Raw genomic sequence first — 19,372 nt, 5'->3', positions numbered from 1 at the left:
CTTAATCAGCTTGCTGAAAGTGAGCCGGCAGCTCGGCTCTCCCTGTCCTACGCCACCAAGCAAGCGGGCCTTTTCTTCATTAAGTGACAGATTAGCTGAAGGGGAGGAGGGACAGGGCTGGCGAGCCAACGGCAACATTTAATTTTAACTCATTAGGGCTTGCCTGGCTGTAGCTGGCAGCAGCCAGTGGTGTGCGTCTTGTGCCCCGCTTGGTCCTTGTCATCACTCTGCTGGCAAAGGGGCCCAAGTCCAGCTTAGATGACCAGGCAGCTTCAGGGTGACCTGGGCCACGTCTTGCTCTGTCCAGCTGGAGGTTTTCTTCTGTGTGCCATGGGAGCATTTCTGGCTCTGCAGTTGTTTCGCAGCAGATTCTCAGGCAGCCTGGGAAAGCAAGGTCACCACAGCATTACTCTTCCCGCAAAAAGCAAGACAAGCTGTTTGGGAGTGGAATGAGATGCTTCAGAAGGTGGCGGATGTTTTGAAACAGAGGTTGGGTGGCCATCTGCCCGAGATTCTTTAGTTGTGATTCCTGCATTTCCATGGGTTAGGCTACATTACCTCTTCAAACTCTACAATTCTATTGATTCTAAGCTAGCTAAGCCCCTATCTTGAGAATTGCAGCCGTCAGGCTGTGTGGAGAGAACCCTGTTTGCTGCCTTTGCTCAGTTCCGGGGCTTGAAACCTCTTTGGGAGTGGGGACGGCTGCAGTTCCTGTCGCTTTGCACCATGTGGCTACGGGGCAAGGCAGGGAATTGGTGGTATTTAGAATCTTTTGAGCGTGTTAAATCTGAAGCAGCCAAACCTGCAACATTCTCTTGCCTGTTTATGGAGCTTTGAGTTCAAGATCAAGGAGCTAGAAGAGCTGCGTGTGTCTAGACCAGTTCTTAATTTCCATTATTGCTCAAGTTGCAACCTTTAGCTGGCGGTTCTGACTTCCATACCCTGGTCTCTTGACCACTGCAGGAAGTGTCCCTAGAGGGATGCTGTACAGAATGTAGCATGAAACAGTTTCACAGCTGTGCGACTCTGCGGCTGGGTCATAACTGGCTGATGGGAGGAAAAAGTCATCTGTTTCCATTTTGAGATATATATTTTTCTACTTTTGAAGCTGTTTGTCAAACAGTTTTCCTTCTCCAGTGTAATAGTACACATGCGTGCTGCTCAGTCCTTATCCCCCAGTGAGCGGGAGAGAAAGGATGTAATCCCTACAGGAACCCCCCCAGTTATGTGGCAAAAATGCGTCTGAAAGTGAAATCTTGTTGCAGAATGTGCTAAAGAGGAGCCCATCATGACATGTTTGGTGCAAACCTGTGAAGCTCCACCCAGACTCTGCCACAGAAACGAGGGGGAGGAGAAGTTTTTGCCATCAGTCGCACTCTTGTTACAGCCTTAAGCCATGCCTGTGACATGCCTGACCCATCGGGAAGCCTAAGGAAGATGTGCCTGGATTCTCAGTGGAAGCCTTGCTCTTCCAGAGAGTACACTAAGCGGTGCTTATCCCTCTTCCCCTGAACAGTTCGCTCGCTTGAAGAAAGTACAGCCTGGGGTGGGACAGAGCTCTGCAGGCTATTGCCTCCTTGTGGGAAGGCTGTTCTGCAGTTCTCAGCTGGTAGCCTGTTGCTTTGAGAAGATTGGGAGGTTGGGGGTATGAGGAGGGAAACAAGGAAGGACAGCCAAATACATTTGCAAAATGCAAAACTTGGTCATTGAGGCCAGTAGTGAGTGGTAGAGTGAGGCTCACTTGACCCCAGCCAAGTTGCTTTCCTTATGCACACACGCATAACACAGTGGAACAGTGAGCATCACAGCAATCTTCTGCCTCAAGTAAATTGGGCAGACGGTTGGCTTGCTGATGGGTCTCTGCCCAAACCCCTCTGAACTTCCATACTCTTGTGCTAACACAACCAAGAGCTCAGCAAGCTGGCATGTTTCCGGAATGATAGTTTTATATATATATGACTCCATCTGCAGGAGAGGAGAGACTGTTCTGTTCCTCCCCAGATAATCAAGCTCATGTCTGTTGGTATTCATCTTAAATCAGCTGGTGTGCCTTGGGTTTTGTAGACGTGTATTCCAGCATTGATCCTGGCAACCAGCAGCTCCCCATGAGAAGCTGCAAGAATGACCAGCTTTAAAAAGAAGAAAAGGCGAGGAAGTTTAAAAACCTGGTGTGGCTTTTTGTCTTTTGCTTAATGCACAATTGGTGAATTTTCCTTGTTTTAAATGAGAAATATATGCAGTTAGCTCTCTGCTGACAGTGTCCTTGAGGATTTGACAGTGAAATTTTCCAGCATTTGCTCTTCGTTAGGATCCTGGCGGTGTCTAACAAGGCAGCCGAACTGCTGGTACCTTCGACTCCTGTTTGTTCTCCGAGGGCTTGGGGGCTGCTGCAGTAAGCACATCGACCGGGGCTGATCATTACAAGGGCGTACGCCACCATGAATAAAAATGTCACACATACTCCCCCTGTCTCACAGCAGTACAAAATGTCAGCCCTGTCAAACACACATTGCAGGGAGCACTGAGCAGTCGGTACAAATTGGAAAGCCGAATATTCCCCCGGCTTCCTGATATTCTTCATTTGAAGCAGAAGAAAAACAGTTGTTAACCTATTAGCTGTGTGATTTTAAACTCTGCTGAAGCCAGAGATGGACAGGTTTTCTGGGCACGCTGGGCTGAATGTGTTCCAGGTTTTGAGGAGCTGACCTCTCTGCTGTTGTTTTTTTGTCTTTGAGGGGAGCCCACAACGACTTTCTTGTGGACGTCTGCTGGTTCTTGGTGGCATTTCAACTGTCACGCTTCAGGAACTTGGAAAGACTTTCTGAGCAATTTCCCCCTCTTGTCCCCTCCCCCACCCTGCCAAAAATGAATTGAGCTCATGCTCTAGACAAGCGTCTGGGAAGCAGTTTGCTTGTTTGTTAGTTGCATTTATATCCCACCTTTTTCTCTAAGTGGCGCCCATGGTTTCCCCCATCCTCTTTGAATCTCCACAGTAGCCCTGTGAGGTAGGCTACGCTGAGATATGCAGTCCCTTGCCCAGGGTCACCCGGTGGCCTTCATGGTAGTGGGGGGGGGGGGGATTTGAACCCCGGTCTCTTCCAGCTCCTGGCCCAGAACTCTTAACCTTATGCAGCAGTGTATATTGAAGGAGCAGAAGGCACAGCAGTGCTTTTAATTAAGTAATCGGTATTTACTTAAAGTCCGTATAGTTAAAGCCATGGTTTTCCCAATAGTGATGTATGGAAGTGAGAGCTGGACCATAAAGAAGGCTGATCGCCGAAGAATGGATGCTTTTGAATTCTGGTGCTGGAGGAGACTCTTGAGAGTCCCATGGACTGCAAGAAGATCAGACCTCTCCATTCTGAAGGAAATCGGCCCTGAGTGCTCACTGGAAGGACAGATCCTGAAGCTGAGTCTCCAAGACTTTGGCCATCTCATGAGAAGAGAAGACTCCCTGGAAAAGACCCTGATGCTGGGAAAGATGGAGGGCGCAAGGAGAAGGGGACGACAGAGGACGAGATGGCTGGACAGTGTTCTCGAAGCTACCAGCATGAGTCTGACCAAACTGCGGGAGGCAGTGGAAGACAGGAGTGCCTGGCGTGCTCTGGTCCATGGGGTCACGGAGAGTCGGACACGACTAAACGACTAAACAACAACATTTACTTATTTTCATTATTTATATGCTGCTCACTCACTCTTTTTTCTGGGTGGCTTAGAACAATAAAACATACAGATCATCAATCAGTAAAACAGCAAAAAGCAACATGAAATTTCAGTAGCAGCAAATAAAACCATATAATAATGTGTGCAACGCCACTAAAAGTTGCTGGAAAGGGAGTACAGTGAAGGTGCCAGGCATACTTCCCTGGGGAGAGCATTCCATGTCTGGGGAGGCCACCACCGGAAAGTTGGACTTTCAGTCTGATTCTGTAAGACTGCCCCAAAGGCATTGACATTCTAAATAAATAAGTAAATTCCAACCACGATAGCAAGGCCTTTAGGAGGTTGCTGGGCCTTGGTAAGCAAGGAGGTCATGATCTAAGCTGGGCTTGGGGGGCGGGGGATATGGGGATCTGTGGGAGGCACAAATAAGGCTGCACAGTGCATCCATGCAGTGTGCTTTTATATCCCATCGGCCATGACTTGGAATCCAGCCAATTCACTGTTTTGCCTTTGACTTTTGTTCAGAATCTGACATATGTCACAAACCCAGACTCTTCCATGGCTTTCGGGTGGGGGTATCCAATTTGTGGTTATGATGGGAAGGTCTTGTCCATCTGCTTTGGAGGTGTTTGCTGTTGGCTTTGAACTGTGCAGCTGGGACCATGCACAGGTGTGCTTTTATCACTATCTGACGGATGACAACTTTTGGTGATACTTGTATTACCTAAAATAGGATGCTTTTCCTCTCATCTTTTCACCATTTTTAAATTTCAAATAGGAAGGAGCATGAGGTTATCCAAAAAAGGATGTTTCCACTTGAGAGAAGTGGAGAAGTAAGAATTCTGTGGACAGCTGAAAACTTGATTGATATGTGCTGCCTTCCATTGTTTTTCAATATTTCCTTTTGAGAACGTAAAAAGAGCCCTGCTGGGTCTGAATAATAATAATAATAATAATAATAATAATAATAATAATAATAATAATTATTATTAATAATAATAATAATAATAATTTCCGCAGCTACTCTGGGCGGCTTCCAACAGAAGGTTAAAAATACAACATCAGTTATTAAAAACTTCCCTGAACAGGGCTGCCTTCAGATGTCTTCTAAAAGTCAGATAGTTGTTTATTTCCTTGACATCTGATGGGAGGGAGTTCCACAGGGCGGGCGCCACTACTGAGAAGGCCCTCTGCCTGGTTCCCTGTAGTTAGGTGAAAGGCCTAACTGGTTCAACATCCTGTTTCCCATATTGTCACGCAGATGCCTCCCACTGCCCACCCCCGTCCCCCAGAAACAGTACTTCTGTCTTGTTGGGATTCAACCTCAATCTATTAACCACCATCCACCCAAGTGTTGAGAGAGAGGGGGAAAACCTCTGCTTTCTGCTTTCTCCACAGTTTATACGTTATTTTATGGAACCCTGTTAGTCACTGTTATTCTGCACTAGGAAGCCCCATCCATTGTCCTCAAAGTTGCCATTGATGGGCGGGCAGAAGCCCTCCGCTGGTAATAATAATAATAATAATAATAATAATAATAATAATAATAATTTTTATTTATACCCCGCCCTCCCCAGCCAAGGCCAGGCTCAGGGCGGCTAACAACCAATAATAAAAATGAGTTGAATGTATACAACTTAAAAACAAGATTAAAATACAACATTAAAACGTTAAAACAATTAAAATGCAGCCACATCACAGGAGGAGAAAGGAAAAAGAAAGAGGGGGAGGAAATTAATTTGACTCCAAGTCAAAGGCCAGGCGGAACAACTCTGTCTTACAGGCCCTGCAGAAAGAAATCAGATCCCGCCGGGCCCTGGTCTCATGAGACAGAGCGTTCCACCAGGCCGGAGCCAGAGTTGAAAAGGCCCTGGCTCTGGTTGAGGGTAATCTGACTTCCTTAGATTTATTCACTGGTAGCAGTGAATAAAGCAGGAGCTGCCTGGAGAAGACCCCCGCCCATCACTTCAGGAGAGCTCAGAGCTCTCTGCTGTGTTTCTTATCTATTGTGCAGGTTACAAATATGGTAACATAGGGTGGCAGGGGGTTGTCCTTTGCTGATACAGGGTAGTGATGAGGAACATGTGGCTCTCCAGATGTTTCTGGACTCCAGCTCCTGTTGAGGACGCTGTCTGGGGCTGATGGGAGTTGGATACCCAGCGTTCTCTCTGGGACCCCAGGCGAGCTCTTCTTTTTACAAGAAAGGAGGGTAGGAAGCCAACATCCTATCTGGGGCTTTTCGAGATCAAAGGCAGTGTCTTCAGACCCTGGAGAAGTGGTGTGAAATCCACACCATCACCATCTCTGGGCTCAGGCCAAGGCTCCTGCCCAATGCCCTCGCAGCGGGCGCATGCAGAGTGCATCGCGGCAGCCATCCGAAGAGCCGGGAAGCTTTCCGCCCCACCTCCCTTCCGGAGACCCCACTGCCTGTTCCTTTGACAACAGGCCTGAGACAGTAATTTAGCTGCCTTCAGCAGCACCAGCGTGGACATCCACAGCCTCATCTATGTAGCACAGGTAATTAGGCTGATGTTCCACCACAGCTTCCACTTCTGACCTTTTGGAAACAATGTGTTTTGCTGCATCAACAAATTAACTGCAAATCAGATGCTGGTTTTAGTAAATATAATTTTCACGTCCTTTGAATATGTGTTTGCAGTATGACGGGGGGGGGGCTCCTGAACTTGAATAGAGAAAGCACTGTGGGAGTGGGTGGGTGGGTGTCGGACTCGCTCGCTCACCTTCCTTCTGCTCCCCCTTGTTACTTGCCTTGCCAGAGAAAGATGGGCCTTCCTCACAGGCCACCTCCATTCCAGCAGTGGCCATGACTACGATGTTTCAAATGCGGGGAGAATGAGATGCGTCCCCTGTGGCCAGTCCTACATGTGGGCAGGAGGGGGAAACATTCCATGCAGTTGCACTGTGCAAATGGGAGTTTGGTGCTGAGTATCACGGTCCATGCCCAGAGGATCTCTGGTCTTCTTTCGTCATTTAAAAAAAGCAGGCTTCTAGCCCTTAACTTTTCATAGAGGCTGGGGAGTGTCTGGGCACTGCAGAATTCCCCAGGGGCTGCCATGGGCAGCTCTTTGCATTTTCTCATGACAAAGCAGGCGGGGGGGGGGGGGAGAAAATCCCATCAGCTTTCCTTAAAGTACAGCGTTTTTGGTTTTGCTAACCGTTCTGCAGACCCCTGCATGGAGCAGAGCACAGGGGTGCAGTGAAGGTTTTAGTCTTTCTGCTCCTTTATAGAGCTGGCTTCCCAACCTGGTGCCCTCCAGCTGTTTTGGACTGAAATTGGGGCTGATGGAAGTTGCAGCTAAACAAAGCTGGATGGCTCCAGGCTGGGCAAGATGCAGCCAGATTCTCCACATTTCAAGGCTTGCAAAAGCACCACACTTCTAAATGACGTTCACAGTGACTGCAGTGCTGTATTTTGGCCTGTGTCTGTGTTATAAATCTTAAAAGATATAATATAATGCACGGTTTTCCCAGAATGTAAGAGCAGCTGTTCTGGGTCAGACCGAAAGTCAGTCCGGTCTAGCGCCCTTCTTCCTACAGTGTCCAACTGGATGCCTCCTCTGAGAAGCAAGCAGGGCAGAAGGGCAACAGCCCTCCCCTGATGCCTCTCCCCTCACCCCTCCAAACAGCTGGTATTCAGGTAGACTGCCTCTGAACAAGGATGCTCCATTGAGGAGTCACATCCAGTATCCACTGATAGACCACTACCACTGCCTCTGTGACTTTGTCTAATCCCCCCAAAGGGCTCCTGAAATGGACTAGAGATGGTTCCTCACCCCATTTACTCGCACCTGCCCTGTAGGGGTGTTAGACCTGTCAGCTGCGAAAAGCTTGGGGGCGCATCTCAAGGAGGCCTTAAGGCACTGCGTATTTAGCATGCAGCAATGTCCAGTGTGCATTGTATTTGCTGATGACTGAAGTTTCCGCTTTGATGCCACAGCTAAGCACCCGACCAGCAAGACCACCTCCTCCCAAGATCCACCGCTCCTCCAGGCCCGTGAGTAGCTGGCCGTTCTTCCTTTCTGCTGCCACCTTTAACCCTGCGCTCTCCATAGCCTTACTAAATCCTGCTTGGTGGGCCTTGCCAAGCCCAAAAGGGAACCGCTGCCCTTTCGTTGGTAGACTTAAGTCTAAAGGTCTTCCTTTTGCTCCGCTTGCCTTCAGCAGGCTCTCTGCTGCTCTGCTGACACCTTTCTCTCACTTTCAGTTCCTCTAGGCTCCGCATGCAGTTTTAGCTAGTGAGCTTTTGAAGACTTGCATCGGCCTCTAAATTTGGACCCTAGGTTTGCAAACATCCTCAGCACTCTGGATCTGTGCCCTCCATGTGTTCTGGAAGAAAACAAAAGCAGTCACAGAATCACAGAAATGCTAAATGAAGATCAGGTTAATTTTTCCTTTTCAGTAATCTGCATATAACTGGAAACAAGTAGCTTTTCAAGCAGAGGACCTTGCAGTGTACTGTCATTCGGCACAGGATCTACATTAAGGAAATGCTGGTTCCGTCTTAGCAGCATTTCATTCTCCTTCATATGTCCTCATTGCCAGGTACCTGCGAAGATGTGGCATTGATTCTAGGACTCTTCCTCCTTGCCCAAAGAAGGAGGTTGGTGCCTTGTGTGGAAGAGTGGTTAGCATGTTGGACTTGGGTTTGGTGAGACCACATCCCTGGTCAGCAGTGAAGTTTAGTAAGCTAAAAAGGATCCTGTGTTGGGCAAGATCTGCCCCCCAGGCCCCCTGGCCCTGAGAAACGCCATTCCAGCAGATGACGCCATTGCTGGAACACACCTTGACTGCCCACCCCAAAATCCCTGCACCACAGTTGGTGTCATTCAGGCTGCTCTCCTTGCAGCCTTTGATTTTTGACCTGGTAGCCCTCATTTTACCAGAGAACCCTGTTTTCTTTAATCCGATTTGTTCCATGAAAGTGAGATCAAAGAAACCAAGGGCAAGTTTCCAAACTGTCTTGCTAAAACTGAATAAGGGAATTTTGCTGCTGTTGCTGCTGCTTCAGATTCCTGCTCCTGTTGGTTGGCAGCCAGGTCAGGTGTGCCATTTGCTCTAAACTTCCAGTGCATGTTTTCTGAGTTTAGTTCCGGTCGTGCATGTCTTTGCAGTGGGTGTTCAGCTCAGCACGTCATTGTTATGGATTTATGCATTGATAATTTCCCTTCCTACATGTGTCAAAGGTGGTGCTGATTGCTTCTGCCTCTGTTGTTCAGAGCCCTTGATGCTGGAGACCCTTGAGGATTTGTTGAGATTCATTACCTAGGAAATAAACTTTCTCTCTGTGTTTTATCGCCCTATAGCTAAAAGCTTTGGGTCATGTTCCCCTTGTTTTCCTCCCAGCAGGCCATTGCATCAAGAGTTTACACAGACAAAATACTGCTGAGCAACCTTGCTCCAAGCTGGCTGGTCTTGACATCAAAGCCCATTTTGCCAAGGGTGTTTGATCTCTCAGCTGCAGTGCCTTAGTTGTCCTCTGAGATATTGTCACCCGTCTGTGTGCCAAACATGGTGGATTAGAGGGCTGGGAGTTAACCGCAGAAGGTGCCATAATAATAGCTGGTTGTTCCTAGATGGGAAGCTTTATCGCAGGACATGTCGGAAGGGACATCCCTGCACAGCATTCCAATTTCTCACAACTTGGGAGACTTTGGTTACACAGAACCAACTTGGAGGAAAACTGTTGATGCTCCCAAGTGATTCTTGGGAGCTTCACAGATGGTTTCATGCAGTCAGAGTCTCTTAGATCATGTTGCTACTCGCTGGACTCCTCTCTGCAAAAAGTATTCCCAGGATCTCAGGCCCAAGCTCACAGTGGCATCTGCTTTGAAAACAGTCTGCAAAGTCTCTCCATTTCCGTGCATGTGTTTTAAAAAGTCACATTCTCCCCGGTGAAGATCATTTGCTAGAAATGTGTCAGGGATCCCTCCCTTTGAATAAATCATATGTTTCTGTACCCAGGCTTGCCAGCCTGTGATCTTCCAGATACTGTCTTCCAACAATACCCATTATCCCTGACTGCTGACCATGGCTGGGGCTGATGAGAATTGGAGTCCAATACCATTTGGAGGGCCACAAGTTCCCCACTGTTGGTTTTAGGCTTTCAAGCTCCATGCCAGCACTGTGAACTGGACTGGTAGGAAAGCTTCGTTCTGCCCCAGCTGAAGTTTCCAAATGCACAGAGCACATTGCAGTAATCTAATCAAGCTGTGGCAGTAGCCAGATCCCATTTGCGGCACTATGGAGGTTTGTGGAGGACAAACCTAGTGCTGTGTGCTGCTTCTCATCCACCCTGCAACGCTCCTATCCAGATTCTTTGTTGCTTGGAGCGCTTCAGGCTTGGAGCTGGGTTCAGGAAGTGGCATCTGCACAGAATCCACGTGGGGCAGCCTTTACTAGCCTGGTGCCCGCCAGCTGCATCATGGCTTCTGTGGCCGGGGCAGATAGGAGTTATTGCTCCAAAACATCATGAGGGAAGCCCGCTGTCTGCTGCCTCGGAATACCTCATCCTTCAGTTCCTAAGGGCTGACCAACAAACCACAACTTCCTTTTCTTTCTTCCCTGCAGCAACTCTTAGAATAAAAACCTGGTTCCAGGACCCTGATCCATTTTACGCCTCCAGTACTCTTTCCCTAAGAACCTCTCTCTCTCTCTCTCTCTCTCTCTCTCTCTCTGTGTGTGTGTGTGTGTGTGTGTGTGAGAGAGAGAGAGAGAGAGTGTTGCTCAAGGAAGGCAGATTCCTCATGTGTCATAAAGGTCAGCTGATGTCCCCAGGTAGGCAGAAATTCCTGTAAACTGCCCATTCAGCCCTCACATGATTGGCCTTTGCCCTCCACATTGTTGCACAGGCGCATGGCACTTTTGCACTCAGTGCGCATTTAACCCTGTTCTTTGGTAGCGTCTGAAATCCTGCTGTGATTTGGCCCTTCTCCCAACCCCTCTCCCCCATAATAGTCCTCTCAGGATCCAACACAATCCTCTTTAGCATCCCTCCCCTGGTGCTGTGGAGCTGCCTTTGCTGGCAAGAACGGGCTGCGTTCCCCACCCCGAGAGGGCTGCCCCTAAGGTGAAAGTGTTCGCCGCACAGTGACAAGCCAGCTTTAGGCTTAATTAAACAGTTTTCCCTCTCCCTCTTTCTCTCCCCCCCCCCTTGCTCCTTCTTTCTCTCTCTCTTGCCTTTCCTTCTCTCTGTGTTTTATCATCCCTAATGAAGCAGTCTCCTCCATCGATCCTGCTGATTGCCAAGCCATTCCTTTTGTTTGCTGGCGCTGAGCCATGCAGCCGCGCTCTGACAGCTCAGCTCCTCTAATTAGCTCTGTTGTTCTTTTCCCCCATGTTTCTCCGCCTTGCAAGTTCACTCGAAGTTGCCGCAAACTTAATCCTTCTATTCCTGCCATGAATTCGCCGCCTTAAGCCGTCTTGATTGCAGAGCGAGAATCAGCCTTGTGTGCAGGCCAGTCTCTGAGGCCTCTAGCATCTGGTCCTCCCTCCTTCCCATGGGGCAGTGGCATTCAGGACCTCTCTGGGGTCCTCCCGGCTTCCCCAGTGCTGCTGCCCTCATGCCATTGCTTTGATAGCAAATTTCAAATGCAAAATGCTGAATCCATGCTGAGCTGCATGCTGGCAGGGCCATTTCCTGCTGTGCAAACCAGGGCTTCAGGGAGGGCAGGTCAGCCACGACTCCTTTGGTCAGAAGCATCTGGCGTTGAGTCCCTCGCCATAGCAGAGAGGGAGAGAGAGAACCCACTTTTTGTCTTTCATAAAGCAGCACTTTGCTTGTCCCCCAAAGCCTACTCCATTGTGGAGATTGACCAGTAGACTTCTCTGGAAGGGGTTACACTCCCTATGAGAAAAGAGGTCCACTGCTTGGGGTTCTCCTGGATCCATCTTTGTCGCAGGAGGCTCAAGTAGCCCAGCTGGCAAAATGCACTAGTGCGTTTTGCCAGCTAGAGCTAGTATGCCAACTGCAGCTATTCTTGGGCTGGGATGACCTGCTCACATTGATTCATGCATTGGTGACCTCAGGGCTTGAGGGTTGCAATGCCCTCTCTGTGGGGCCAGCCTTGGGCTTGGTCTACGGCTAGATTATTGATGGGGACAGACTATCCCCAGCACGTAAGAGGGGTGCTCAAAAGCATGCACTGGTTGCCCGTGCACTGCCAGACCTGTTTCAAGGTTCTTGTGCCAGTTTACAAGACCCTTGACAGATTTGGGACGGGTTTCTCAGGAGCCACCTGGTCCTTTATATCCCTGCCCAATCACCAAGGTCTTTGGGAAAATCACTGTTCTGTGGCTCAGATGCTCCATATCCACCAGGAGCCAAGCATTCTGCTGCATGGAACGCCCTTTCAGCTGAGGTCAGGCAGGCCCCCTCCCTGCTGAACTTCCCAATTATTTTATTATTATTATTCCAGCAGGCATTTTAACTGAATTCTGATTTTATAATTTTAATTTATTTTTATTTTCACTTTACTGAGTTTTTTGTACACTGCCTAGAGACATTTGTGATTAAGTGGTATATAAATTGTCAAAGATAAATAAACAAACAACAAACATTTATTCTGCAGACGAAAACCCTGGAAAGCACAAAAATGCTGTTTCTTTTACAAAAAGCCTTGTGATTGTGTTCTCATTTTGTATTTTTATGTTGTGAACCACCCTGTGATCTTCAGATGGAGGCTGGTATACAAGTCATTAAAAACAGAAGAAGAAAATATATTTTGGGGACAATATTTTTGGATGGCATGGATACCTGGGCTATGATAAAGTAAGATCACATAGAGGATTCCTTAACCATATAGTGAGGAAAAGTTTATATGACGTCTGGGAGAAATATAAATTAATATTAGAACAAAGAACTCCATGGTGGTTATCGCCGACTGAAGCAACAACGATCCACAAGAAAAATATGAGTGATAATTGGCCAACCTATAAAGATCTAGTAACGGAATTAAATAATTGCCCTAAATTAAAAAATTATTAAGAGCTAAAGAAAATAGGTATAACATGGCTAGAACATCACCAGCTTAATGCTGTTTTTGAAAGAGATAAAAAATTGAATGGCTTTGAGAATAAAACCTCTATTTTAGAGAAAGATTTGCTGGAAAATAATAAGAAAACCCTATCCAAAATGTAGAGGTTACTTTTGAATTGGGATTTAAAGGATAAAGAGATAAAAGATGTGATGAATAAGTGGGAACAGGATGTAGGACACCCGCTAGAGCTAGAGATGTGGAAGAAGGTATGGAAGAAAAACCAAAAATTTAAAGCATGCTACCAAATAAGAGAAAATTGGATGAAAATGCAGTATAGGTGGTATCTTGCTCCTGTCATATTATATAAAAATAATGAAAACCACAACAATAAATGTTGGAAATGCAAATCGCAACTGGGAACCTTTTTTCATATGTGGTGGTTGTGCCCAGAAATCAAAAAATTCTGGGACACGATCTACGATGAAACGAAAAACTATTAAATATTACATTTCATAAAAAGCCATTCCTTCTTGGGATAATAAATAGAAGGATTCCAAAAGAAAAAATGAGACCATTTTTCTATGCAATAGCGGCGGCTACGGTATTAATAGCCAAAAATTGGAAGGGTAATTATATACCAACTAAAGAAGAATGGCTACAAAAGTTAAGTGAGCACTTGGAACTTGCTAAGCTAACCGAAGCCTTAAGGAATAAGTCCAAAAAAACTATCCAGAAGGAATGAGAATGCCTACTTGTTTATCGAATCAAGGTTCAACAACCAGGATTTGGCTGTGTTTTGAATAAACCAGTAAGTGAGAATATGACTCCTCATACCAAGATGAGGAATATAAGGAAATACAGAGAAACTGTCTTAGCCACAGGAAATGAGCTGCTAAGTGATTGACGGAAGTCAAAACCAAAACATAAGCAAATGGAGCCCATCCCAGAAAAGCCAGCACCTCAGCAGAGAAACAGCTCCCTGGGGTGTCTTTCTTAGTTATTTACTTTATTGTTTATATTCTTCGAATTTGTTCCATTTTCGTTGCTTATTTATTTTTGTACCTGTTTTGTTTTTGTCTGTATGTATGTAGGGTGTGTGTGTGTGTGTGTGTGTTTTCTTTTTCTTTTATTTGTCTTCATTTGTATAATAAATCAATAAAAAAGAAGAAGAAGAAAAGATTGACTTAGGCCAGTTTTGCTCATGGGAAGCCCTTTCTTTTAAGGTACATTCATAAGAAAGCCTTCCTGTGACGTTAAAAACTTAGGCGGAAAAATCATTAAAAAACAATGAAGCATTGATAGAATTAAACCTATACAAATATATAAAATATGTTTAAAACGTACAAATAGTTAAAATAAAAACAGCATGGCACCAGCCCTTTCATTAAAAACAGTCAGTTCCCCAAAGCCTGTTGGCCCAAGAACATCTCTTCACCTGCCAGTCGAAGGACAACATCCAAGTACATTTCTGAGCGCAATACAATGTTGGTCCTTACCTTTAAAGCCCTAAACGGCCTCGGTCCTGTATACCTGAAGGAGCGTCTCCACCCCCATCATTCTGCCCAGACGCGGAGGTCCAGCTCTGAGGGCCTTCTGGCGGTTCCCTCATTGTGAGAAGTGAGGTTACAGGGAACCAGGCAGAGGGCCTTCTCGGTGGTGGCACCCGCCCTGTGGAACGCCCTCCCACCAGATGTCAAGGAAATCAACAACTTTTAGAAGACATCTGAAGGCAGCCCTGTTTAGGGAAGTTTTTAATGTATGGTGCTTTATTATCTTTTTGTTTATGCTGGAAGCCTCCCAAAGTGGCTGGGGCCACCCTGTCAGATGGGCGGCATATAAATAATAAACTAAATCATTGTTAGGGCTGGCTGCTTAAAGTGAGGTTAAGTAGGCTGGGGGCTTCCCTTGGAGACTCTTAGAAATGGCCAAGACCCACATTTGTAGCCAGTGATGCGCAGAGCACAGTTCTGCTCCCTGTTTGCTTGAGGGCCTGTCTTGTGCAAGCTGTATGCATGGTGAGACCTCCGCCCATTGAAGGCTCATTCCTGGCCTCTCTGTTTGTGAGGTACAAAGCGAAGTGAGTATGTTGCACTGTTGATGCTGCTTTTGACAACCTGCCTGGGAGATACGTTTCAAATTCGTCAGTTCACTGTTCTGTCTCCACTGTTGGAGGCAGCAAAGCTATGGCTGCCAAGTGGCTGGGAATGGCAAGTGTGGAGAGTGCTCTTGTTGCCATGTCTTGCTTGTGGACTTCCCACTGGGCATGTGGTTGGCCCCTGGGAGACCAGGAGGCTGGACCAGGTGGTCTCATCCAGAAGGCTCTTCCTATGTTCTCCCTTTCTTGTTACGCTCTTAGCTTTACTACAGGAGAGTGTGGTGCTTTCCTGGGATGAACGGAATCTGTGCTCCTGGCAACACACCCCATTAAAACCAGTGAAAGACACCCAAAGCACCTCACCCATTAACAGGACAGTCTGTGCTCTCCACTCAGTGCAGTTTTTCAACCTGTGAGGCACTTCCCATTATTGTGTGGATGCTCAATTTTTATTTTATTTTATAGTAAAACTAAGGCTGTGGTTCTAAGCTGGTTTACATGATTGTAAGTAAACAATACTAGAATCAGGATTATTCCATATAAAAGGGCTTAGGATTGGGGTGTGGATTTATTGCAGACAGATGTACACCCTGAAGACTGTTTGGTGCCGGACTCTGGAGTTCTCCGTTACTCTGCACCAGGCTGGATAAGTCCCTGGATGGTGAAGTGTGTTGCCCTCCCCCCCCCCATTCTTGCACAGGCCTCGCACCCAGCCCATTTCAAAGGGGGCTCCCCGAAATAGATTCTGGCATTTAGGAATTTGAAGTGCCTCTTTCCAACTCTGGCTTCCATGTGGGTCCTGAAGTTCCACTTTGGGAGTTCATGCCCCGAATTTCACAAAGCCACCTGCTGCTTTTTCTCTCCCTGCTTCATGCCCACAGCAGACCAAGTGCCCCCCCCCCCGACCTGTGTCTTCCCCCAGGACACAGGTGTGCTGGCTACTTGTCTCCCTCAAAAAAATAAAAATTCCTTTGTTTGGCTATTCTGTCTGTCCACCCACCACCTTCTGATCTTCCAGGGTTTGGACGTCTTGCTGGTGAAATTGTACGCAGGGCATTTAGCAAAGGGTGTCGGTTGTCATTTGCAGGCATGTTGAAATGGGATCCATGTTGAAAGGGAAGGGATTGATTTTTGTAGGTTCCGTATGAATTTGTGTAGCTTGTTGGAACTGCTGAAAATGTCTCCACTCTCCTGTCACATAGGTTCGGCCCCCCAGACCCCAGGTGGCCAGGAGGCCCAAAAGCAACGTTGCCACTGATGGCCAGAGGACTTTTGTATCCAGCCCAGACCAGTGAGTAGCTGTGCTCTGCATTCCTCTTGTCTGAAGTGTGGGGGGGGGGGAGCGGTTGTCGTGGGGGGGGGGGTATATTCCTCCTATCCTTCCATTTCTGCCACTAGTGCAATAAAGTTGAGAACATTCTGCAAACGTCAGCCTAGCGCCAAAGCCTCTGAAGTTCTAAGAAATATGCTTGATTTCTGCGAAGAGGCAAGCAGCTTAACTTTGCTGAGGGTCTTTGGGTCCAGGATGGGTGGGAGGAGGAGGTGTTCTCGGTTGTTCAGTGGAAAACAGTCACCTGCCTTTGAACCTGGGCAGGAGCCTCCCGTCAGTGGAACGTGGTCGCCCTCTTGTGGAAGAGGGGGCCAAGTACCCACAGTCATTAAGGAGGGTTGGATTTGTTCAAGGTATGAAAGCAGCTTTGCTTAGGAATCTTTGTTAAAAGTGTGTTTTGCAAATCATGGAGCAAAACCCAGTGATCCCTGTGGCTTCTCTTCACTGCCACCCCCATGTACAATCAGAAGCCAAAGGAGGAGCTAATTGTGTTTTAGAAACAGTTAAGGAAATTGGTCTGCTTTCCAGCAAGGAAAGGCAGCATTTCCTAGAGATGAACCATTTAAATATAACAAAATTTGAATGCGCTGTATTCTTTTTCTTATGCGCTCTTTGTATCTGATGACTTCTTTTTCCCTTTTGGGTTATGCGAAAGCATCAGAGAGAATTAAGACTTTTAGATAAATATAGGCACAAGGAAGACTGTTGTGTTTGACCTTCCCTTCCACCATCACTTGTCAGAAAATGGGCTCCAGAGAAGAGTCTGTTTATCCCAATTGAACATCCTGAGGCTAAATCCTATGGCTCTCAGATATTTAATGTCATGCGATTGCCTGTTGCAACTACAGGTGAAACTCGAAAAATTAGAATATCGTGGAAAAGTTCATTTATTTCAGTAATTCAACTTCAAAGGTGAAACTAACATATGAGATCGACTCATGACATGCAAAGCGAGATCTACTTCTCAGAGGTCCAATCCTGCTCAATTTGCAACCCTTGTTTTGCTGATTTCCTTGAATATTCTAATTTTCTGAGTGTTAATTTGGGGTTTTCATCAGCTGTACGCCAGGATCATTGCAATGATAACAAACCAAGGCTTGACATATCTCGCTTTGCATGTCATGAGTCGATCTCATATATTAGTTTCACCTTTCAAGTTGGATTACGGAAATAAATGAACTTTTCCATGATATTCTATTTTTTTGAGTTTCACCTGTAGAACAAATCAAGGCTTGACATATCTCACTTTGCATATCATGAGTCTATCATATATTAGTTTCACCTTTGAAATTAGTGAAAGAAAGGAACTTTCCCACGATATTCTAATTTTTTGAGTTTCACTTGTAAATGTATTTAGCGTCTGATTCTCAAGAGAATCCTGAGAAATGGGTGGATAAATTATCATGGGGAGTTTGTGGCAATGTTAATGGGCTGTGCCCAAACTGAAGGTGTAAATGTTTCAGCGCCAAGGCCCAAGCAGTTCCCAAAATCTCACTGTTGTAAATCACCCTGTCTACCCCTTTGCTGCCTGTAAATCTAGTGGAAGCGACATGTAAGTGTGCTTGCCTCAAGTGCTATGCGGGCTTCCTGGGGGCTCTCCTCACTGCTGCTGCTTCTCCACCACCTCCGCCTGTGAAAGCAGAAGGCTGCCACCAGCCACTTGGTGTTAAAACAAACAAGGCAGCCCTGAGGGAGTCGTGTGGCAAACAAAGTGCCCTCCCCACGGCCCCCTTCCTGGTGACGGACGCCTCCTCAGGAGGGCCATCAGGAGAAAACGTTGTTCTCCCCCAGGGGGACCAGGGTGGGATCATCTCCCTTAAGGTCTACTTTCCTTATTATCATTTTTTGTAATATCTAGTCTTACCTCTTAAAAACCACTCAGGGCAGTTCATTAAAGCAAAAACAACACACACACACCCAACAAAATTAGTACATACATAAAGTAATTCTTAAAAGCATTCAAAAGCTGCAAGTCCCAGGAGCACCAACATTAGAGGCCTATTCCCTAATTGGGGGCAGATCATGGCCAGATTTTAGATGTGTTTGTAAGTTGCAGCTCGTGAATCCCTATTTCTCTTCCCTTCTCCTCTCCCTTTCTCTCTTTCCCCAACTTTTTCTTCAAAGGGGAGGTGGGAAGGACTAGCCCTGATGGAAGCTGTTTCCCCCATTCTCCTCTACTGAGTCATGAGGGATGCACTTGCATTCCTCCTGGTGACAAAGGGCAGATTCCTTCATTGAGCTCCTGAAGTCCCTTCACAGCCCTTCTCCCCAGGCAGCTCTTGAGCCCAGCGGTTCAGAACTGGCAAAGCACCACAGAGGTCAGGTCAGCGCTGCTGGTCACTCCAGCTAGTTTACCGTAGTTTCTTTTTAAACACTAGAAGAGTCTTCAGTGCCCAGGAAGACCTTCCTCTTCTTGCTGATTCTTTGTTGGACACTGGCAGAAGGTGGCAGAAAAGGTTCCTCCAAACCGTGGTGCTTCACTGTGCTTTGACTGTTGTGTGCTTTTGCCAGAGGGCAATGGCTGAGGTGCCCAGCCACCCAGAAAGCAGCAGGAGCTCAGCAGTGCTCACACCACAGGTTATTAGTAGCATAACTGGCAGGGGCTCTGTGTGGGCCCATGGCTGCTTGAGCTCCCACAGACCTTCACATTCTCAGCTCGTATCAAATATGTGCCCCAAATTCCAGATCCAGGGCCACACTTGGTAACTTCTACTGCTGCTTTTCAGGCAAAGGCCAAGACAACCATTCATTCATCCATGTTCAAAGCACCTTACAACAAAGAAAACAAACAATACCAAAACTGTTTTATAATAACATAGCAAAACAATACAACAGCAAATATACTAACAAAAAACAAGGTTACATAAACAACATCCAGCATCCAGTACACACACATTTCTTTTCTGAAGGGGTGCTGAAGGATCCCCGAGCGGAAAGGGGCTGGGTTGCTTCCCGAAGACGGCTTTGCCATGGGACACCTCTTCATCTCCACCAGTTTTTCCCTGCCCCCCCCCCAAGGCTGCCCTTCCAGCTGCTGCTCCCATTTGTTTCTGCCCCTTTCCCAGTTTTATGTTATGCATTATGTGCTTACAATTTTGTAAGAGACTCTTTTGCATAGCAAGCAAATAATAAATTGAATTAATAATATTTCTCAGTCCCAAAGGACTTTTCAGTACAACTAGCCATGTTGGGGATAGGAAAGAATGTTATGCTGGGGCCACAAGAAGCTCTTCTTTTGCACAAGTGGCGTGAGGTTATCTTAGGAGAAAGGGTTCTCTGTCATGTTTC

General features: G+C 46.8%; 1 protein-coding gene across 9 annotated transcripts in view; it reads left to right on the top strand.

Annotated features, from left to right (window-relative positions):
* The window catches only part of DENND1A (DENN domain containing 1A), a 269,468-nt gene that overhangs the window by 237,165 nt on the left and 12,931 nt on the right, over nucleotides 1–19,372 (top strand). For 5 of the 9 annotated variants that reach the window (XM_081847500.1, XM_081847496.1, XM_081847499.1 and 2 more), the window contains 2 exons: nucleotides 7,622–7,678; nucleotides 15,957–16,045. In XM_081847500.1, coding sequence (XP_081703626.1) covers nucleotides 7,622–7,678; nucleotides 15,957–16,045 — 146 coding nt within the window. The remainder of the gene's footprint in view (nucleotides 1–7,621; nucleotides 7,679–15,956; nucleotides 16,046–19,372) is intronic. The other 4 variants (XM_081847502.1, XM_081847498.1, XM_081847501.1 and 1 more) reach the window with 1 other exon arrangement.

The sequence above is a fragment of the Podarcis erhardii genome, assembly GCF_964252035.2.
Source record: "Podarcis erhardii genome assembly, chromosome: Z".
NCBI lineage: Eukaryota > Metazoa > Chordata > Lepidosauria > Squamata > Lacertidae > Podarcis > Podarcis erhardii.
This window is presented reverse-complemented; position numbering and strand designations above follow the sequence as displayed.